The following is a 6,868-nucleotide window of genomic DNA, read 5'->3' as shown; positions in this document are numbered from 1 at the left end:
GGAGGAGGGAGGAGTGTGGGGACTGAAGGAGGAGGGAGGAGTGTGGGGATTGGAGGAGGAGGAGGGAGGAGTGTGGGGATTGGAGGAGGAGGAGGGAGGAGTGAGGGGATTGAAGGAGGAGGGACAAGTGAGGGTGTGGTGAAGGAAGGTAGGGCGGCAGACTGCCTGGAGCCGGCATCCTGTGTGAGATCAGGTGCTATCAAGGCTTTGCTTTTGGGTGGGAATGTCCCCTGCACAGCTGTCCCACTGAGAAGGACCACAGAAAGATGTGGTTCTTACAATCACAGATCGGAATGATTCAGTAATGCCCTGATGAGGATCCTGCTTATGGTAAGCTATATGAAGACTTAGTTAGAGGAAAATTGAAACAGTTTCGTTCATTCCTCAGGGTTCAGCCTGACTTTGAAATTAGTGCAGAAGCTTCTGGACTTTGATTTTGAAGACAACCAATGGATGAACAAAGAGGAAACAACAAGGAACAGAGGTCCCTCCGTGAAGGGTTTAAGTTGTGATTAAAGGCCAGACAGTGGCAGGAGATGCGGTGTTCAGTGGGGAAGCTTCCATTTTGGCAGGTGAAAGGTCCTCCTTTTCCCTGAGGTTTCTGCCCCTTGGTGGCCCAGGGGCCTCTGCGCACAACCTGTGGGGCGCCCCACCTGCTCTGCGGGCTCAGAGCTCACCAGGCTGCTCACCACTGGTCCCGAGGGTGAGTGCGTTGGCTTGGCCAGTCCTCTCCAGCAGCACAAGCCTGGCTGGTTCCGGGTGGGGTTGGCCCAGATCAGGGTCACCGTGAGCCTGATCTTGAAGGCACAGTTTTGTTTTGTTTTTTAAATGAGACAGAGCTGACCTTAAACAGGCTCATGGGTGATCAGGATGGGTCCCTGGACACGTTGAGGCTTGTTACGCACCAGGCACCACATTACATGCTCCGTGTTTTATTCCATCCCTTCAGGAGCCCATGAGGGAGGTGTTATTCCCATTTTACAGTTGGGGAAGCTGGGACCTGTAGGGAATGCCTGGCCCCATAGCAGCCAGCAGCAGAGCTCGGACTTCCGTGCCAAGGCCTGTGTCTCTCACCACCACCGGGCATGGCTTTCTCCAGAATTCGGAATGCACAGGCTGGCACCTATAGCCCTGGGCGTCTGTGCCCTCCCTTCCCAGCTGCACAGGCCCTGTGGAGCCAGGCGGAGCTCCAGGGACTTCCCTGTGGCGACTTTTCCTGCGCACAGGGTAGAAGGGAGGAGAAACCAGAGTGATCCTGAGGGAGCCTGGACACTCCCTTCACACTGAGCTTTGCAGCGTTAAATAACGGTTAAGGAGGGGAAATATTTCAAACCAAAGAGCTCATTACAGATGCAGAAAGTCTTGGAGCTCTGCGTTTGGGCAGCTGCGTTCTCCCTTCTAATAGCTCTTTAGTCTTGGGTCAGTATTTAAGAGGCAGTGACGCGCCGATGACAGGCGTGGACCGTTCCCTGGGTCCTGCACGAGTTAAGTGGCCATATGTGACTGCACGTGTTAATGGACCTCCTGTGGGCCCCCCTGGGGTCACTGCAGTCCCCACACGCTGGCTCTACCCACCTGTCTTCTTCCAGAAAGCAGTGAGTGACATTCCGAAGGGGTCACCATGAATCCACTCTGGTTTTTAATTCATTCCTGAATGTCTTAGTAGATCGTGGTGAGCTGCCTAAGCTGGTGGCCAGAGGTGGCTCCCTGCGTGAGCGGCGTGGTGGGCTGACCTTGACAGAGTGCTCGGAGGAGAGAAGCAGCTTTTCGTTTTTGAAGGGCAAGATGTAGGCCTTCTGATCTGTGAGTGTGGGCGATCTGCAGCCTCACTTCGAGCCTGTGACATCTGCATTGGGCACCTGCCACGGTGCACCTTCATCAGAGCTCCTGCCTTTGAGCCACGTTCTCTCTAGGTGGTGAGATTAGGGGGCCTTGGTTGTATTTTCCTTGGTGGATTTTTGTGTTTTGCAAGCTGTCTATTTTGATAATGTATTACTTTTATAATTGTAGAAAAAATAAATAGCTTATTTTAAAGCAAAAAAAAAAAAAAGTTACTGATAAGAGAATACACTGACCTGGCATTTGGTGAATGATTAACAGTGCAGATTTTAAACAAGTTCAGAACCCAATTCCCTGTCCAAATCTCCACTTATGTGTGTCTGAACTACCTACTGGACACCTCCACTTGGCATGCTGCAGTCAGCATCCCCAAAAGCGAACGTGTCAGAAGGCGCCATTCCCTCTCAGCACCGCCCACCTCCGGCCATCCGCAGACACGTCTGTCAGCCCTCACCCCCTTCTCTCCCATCCCTCGTGATGGCCATCTCCTGCAGGAAGCCCTCCAGCCCCGGACAGGGGAGCCAGGCGGTCCTGCCCGCCCTCTCACAGGCTTTTCCAGCTTCCCTGCCAGGCTCAATGTTCCTTGAGGCACAGACAGAAACACCCCTGGTGTTTGAATCCCAGCCTTCAGCACAGACCTTGGCACTGAGTGAGCACCTGATACACCGTCGATGATTAATCAGCTAACTTAGGCACCTACTTTCCCCCAAGCATCTACAATTGTGTTAAAAGCAACACCTGGGCCAGGCACGGTGGCTCATGCCTGTAACCCCAGCACTTTGGGAGGCCGAGGTGGGTGGATTACCTGAGGTCAGGAGTTTGAGACCAGCCTGGCCAACATGGTGAAACCCCATCTCTACTAAAAATACAAAAATTAGCCAGGTGTGGTGGTGGGCACCTGTAATCCCAGCTACTCAGGAGGCTGAGGCAGGAGAATCGCTTGAACCCAGGAAGCAGAGGTTGCAGTGGGCCGAGATCGCACCACTGCCCTCCAGCCTGGGCATTGCAGTGACAGTCCAACTCAAAAAAAAAAAAAAGCAACACCCGACCATGTAGCATGGCTGCCTTTTAGACAATGAGCCATTGCCATGAGCACAGCCGCTAATGCTGCTGAAGAACACACAGCAACAACAAAGCAACAGAAAGGCACGGCAGCCCAGCGCTATCCGCACAGGAGCAAAATCTGAGGGAGCTGAAGAATCCCTGATGTCACCACACTACAGGGCTAAGGAGACGCTGCTGTGAACAGTGACGGATCTGCGCAACACAACGCCTACCTTCTACACGGTTCACTTTTACAATTACAATACGTTTAAGATTCCCTGTAAAACAACAAATTATCCCTGACATTTCAGATTATCTATAATAGCAACGATCACAAGTCGTAATCTTCGAGCAATATACGCCTGGCATCTAGCTAGGTCCTTTTCACAGATTTCCAGTCGTTATTTTATCTACCCAGCTTGTTATAAAAGAGGAAGCTGAGGCCCAGAGAGATTGGGACATTCCTAGGGCTGCACAGCCGGTGGCGGAGCGAGGGTGGAAATCCCACATCAGCCTGCAGAGCAGCACACCTCCTGATGAGGCCCCGCTGCCGCCCTGAAAAAAGTGTTGGTGACTGGAAGTGGAATCGCCACTGGCCGGCATTCACACTAGAGCTTTATCCTGCACACAACATCCAAGGCTGAGATGTGTTTACCTGTAAAGCCCTATGTTATAAACTAATTAGCAAATTTCTGTTAACTTTCTTAAGCATTTTATCATTCGATTTTCAAAGAGAATCTGAGGTGAGAGTTTCATTTAGAAACGGAGCATGAAAACTCTACAGCAAACAGAGGTACTGACTGCTCCTGGGACCGCACTTTTTTAAGAGTGAGGCCCCAGTTCATTGAGAGCATGTGGGCATTTCCCCCTTGCTGACCCAAGGGCAGGTAAGCAAGGGTGTGTCTGTGCAGGCGTGCTCTTCGACTGAGGTTTCTGAGGTCAGGTCGTCGGCCAGAAACACTTGCTGTTCCCTCCTCCATGAGAAAAACAGGCTTATCGAGGTAGACAATCTTCCACGTCACTTTCTGAAACTTGAAATCTCACCTGTTACATCACTTTATTTATATAGGGAGAAAAGCTGACCTGTTAAAATACTTTGACCTGTCCATGTGTGAGCAGCAAATTCCATTTGGGTCAATGAACTTTTTCCAGGCGCATCCAACTGTTGGAAGAAAAATAACATCAGGGACAAGTTTCATTGTTTTCAAATGTTTTTCAAAATTAAAGTGACAGCAAACAGAGCACCCACCCGCAACGCATGGGTTGTGCTGGGCCTTGACAGCTGTTCCACGGTGGCCGTTCTTTCTGGAAGAGGTGACCGTTCTGTACCATCAGGCATGGCACTCCGCACACAGTTTTGCTTCCCTCTGTACTAAATGAAGGATAATATGTTCTCTTTTAAAATAAATGCAATCATTAAAAACACAAAAGAAAATCTCTACATGCTCAATCATTCACTCATTTATTTGGAAACTTTTAGTTAGACATCACGAAGGATCAGCTCTCCTAAGGATAAATACCTGATGAGATATATTTTGATTATGTAACTGCAGTATTCAACCTGATAAAATGATAGTGTCACCACAGGGAAAGAGAGATAAAAAACCTGGACCACATTCATCTCTTAACATTAAACCATAATAGAAATATGATTCTGCATTTGTGAAGTATCAGGCTTTTTAAGGTGATGTTCGCCTTGTTTAAAATGAAGTTATTCGAAGGTTAAACGCTAAGACATTGCAACTCTGGCCTTCTGGGAGTGGGTGCTAGTGCTGTGCTCAAGGTGGCACCGGAAATACAAGAGAAAACCTTGCCCGGGGCAGGGTTTTTCTCTCTCTCTGTCTTTATGTTCCTACAACAGGGGTCCTTCTATGTTGTATAAAATGAATAGAGACCGGTTACTTGTGTGAGAGTGAGTGGGGGGTGGCTACAAACCTGGGGGCAGCTGGCTGTGGCACGGGCAGCAGCATGCTCCCCAGACCTTGTGTGACCGCGTGGCTGAGCGGAGTCTGAGCCCAGAGGTATCGTCCTCCACGGCAACAGACATGGCAAAGGCTGGCTGTAAAAATGAGACCTGATAAAAACGACCAGGGTCAGAATTTCCTGAGCTCATGATTTCACATCAGGAATTATTTAACACCGATGAGTTCATTTCATCCTCCTAACAATTCTTTGGGGTTAACCATTATTAATCCCCTTTTATAGAGGAGAACACTAAGCCTTAGGTAGATTAAAGTGACTTGTATCAAATCACAGAAGAGTTTCCATAGCAGGATCGCGTGGCCCTCCTGTCTCCTGACCAAATCTCCTGCTCTCTTCTCTGCTACACCATCTTATCAGATATTTCCGTGACACCTGGACTTTCTGATTTAGTTCAAGACGTGCTTTCATTTCACAAAATGGCAAATTAACCTGTCACTCCCTGTAAATTCTCACAAGCCATTTACTTTCTGGAAACAGATTACAAAGGTGTTTGAATACAGCTGCTCAGATCTTACGTTACTAATTTCACTTGGAAGTGCCAAGGTTGTTTTGTTTGTTTTCCAATATACTGCCTAAACGGTCCACTTAAACAGAATGAATTCTGTCTTACAGAAGCAAGGCGGGATCCAGGAGCTGCTGTGTTCTGCTCCCTGGTCTCTGTGCCTATCGGCGGGAACCTGCTCCGTGAGGTCTGAGCCAGCAGGGAAGCCATGTGGTCTACGCCAGTCAACCTGCAACACAGCATCATGTCACTGGGCACACAGGGAAATGGGTAACTGGCAAGTGATAGGAAGTCTGTCAAGAGCTGTGATTTCTGTTTCTGGAGCACACAGGAGGTCGTCAATGTCTGCTATTTGTGGTATTATCCTGATGCTCCCCAGGAAACTAATAGCACTGTGATAATTAGGGGAAAATGTTATCTTGTTAAAAGTGAAGGACAGCGGATGGGGGTGAGAAGACGCAGAGCTGGTGTGGTGGGGGGGGGTCAGAGGGAACATGAGGCAGGCCAGAATCCAGGCAGGTGAGAAGCCGGGGGACGCAGGTGAGGCAGCGTGATCAAACGGGACGGGCGCTGTCCTTGTGAAACCGCAGCTTCCCCCTTACGTGTAGAGCACAGCTATGCACAGACAGCCTGTCTGTGGGACTACCGTTCACGCGTGGGAGAGCCGCTGGGGAGAACGGTCTAAAAGGGCTCCTCAGGGTGGCAATCATAAAAGGAAAGCTGAAACATCACCAGCCTACAGGGAGAGAGGGGTCAGAACACGGAGGGATTTGTACAATCGGACGCATCTGAATGTATCTCAGTAGGAGGCAGAGATGGGTTTCCATTTGATGAAGTGTGACAGCAGGGCCCAGGACGGCTGGGGCAGGAGGAGAGAGCCTGCTGTGTGCTGCTGCCTGGCACTGGGGCAGCCAGGCCGGAGGCAAAGGGACCCCGACGGAATCAGCACAGCAGACCTGACACAGCTGGAAACATCAGCCCCAAAATGTGAAAGAACAGGCACCTATTAAAAAGCTGAAAGGGGGTTTATGATGACCGCGTCTAGAGAGAGTCCAGCTGCCAGGTAAGCGCTGGCGGCCGCCCGCTCCTGAGCTCGGCTCCTAATAACTCCTCCCTTGCAGGCCGGGGGTCCAGTGGGTGGTCTCCGAAGCCTGAGGGCACTTGTGGGTGTGAGTGTGCCCAGCTCGGCCTCTCCCTGGGGGAGGATCTCTGGCAGGCTTCGCCCGTTTCCTCATCTCAGACTTGGGATAGCAGGAGTCCCAACCACAAAAAGGTTTGCGGTGGGGAATACGTAGGACCACAAATGTAATTCCTTTACCTGGTGCTGGTAACAACGAAAGGCATCGGTAAACACTGGCTGTTATATCAACACAAGTATTGGCCGATACTGGTAAGGTAGCAGGAGGGCAAGAGACAAGTACCTTTCTAATGACGCCATGGTGGGATGGGAATCCCTGAGATCCAAAGCTTTGCTGAAACTCCTACATAGGGAGAAGTGCG

General features: G+C 50.3%; 1 protein-coding gene across 2 annotated transcripts in view; it reads right to left on the bottom strand.

The window, feature by feature from the left end:
- FAM149A (family with sequence similarity 149 member A) overlaps nucleotides 1-6,868 on the bottom strand; it is a 64,576-nt gene that overhangs the window by 3,177 nt on the left and 54,531 nt on the right. For both annotated transcript variants that reach the window (XM_037730834.1, XM_037730833.1), the window contains exons 11-13: nucleotides 5,477-5,597; nucleotides 4,133-4,255; nucleotides 3,967-4,045 (exon numbers count right to left, since the gene is read on the bottom strand). In XM_037730834.1, coding sequence (XP_037586762.1) covers nucleotides 3,967-4,045; nucleotides 4,133-4,255; nucleotides 5,477-5,597 — 323 coding nt within the window. The remainder of the gene's footprint in view (nucleotides 1-3,966; nucleotides 4,046-4,132; nucleotides 4,256-5,476; nucleotides 5,598-6,868) is intronic.

The sequence above is a fragment of the Cebus imitator genome, unplaced genomic scaffold, assembly GCF_001604975.1.
Source record: "Cebus imitator isolate Cc_AM_T3 unplaced genomic scaffold, Cebus_imitator-1.0 Scaffold365, whole genome shotgun sequence".
NCBI classification, from domain to species: Eukaryota; Metazoa; Chordata; class Mammalia; order Primates; family Cebidae; genus Cebus; species Cebus imitator.
Note: the sequence above shows the minus strand (reverse complement) of the source record. Positions and strands in the feature narration are given on the sequence as shown.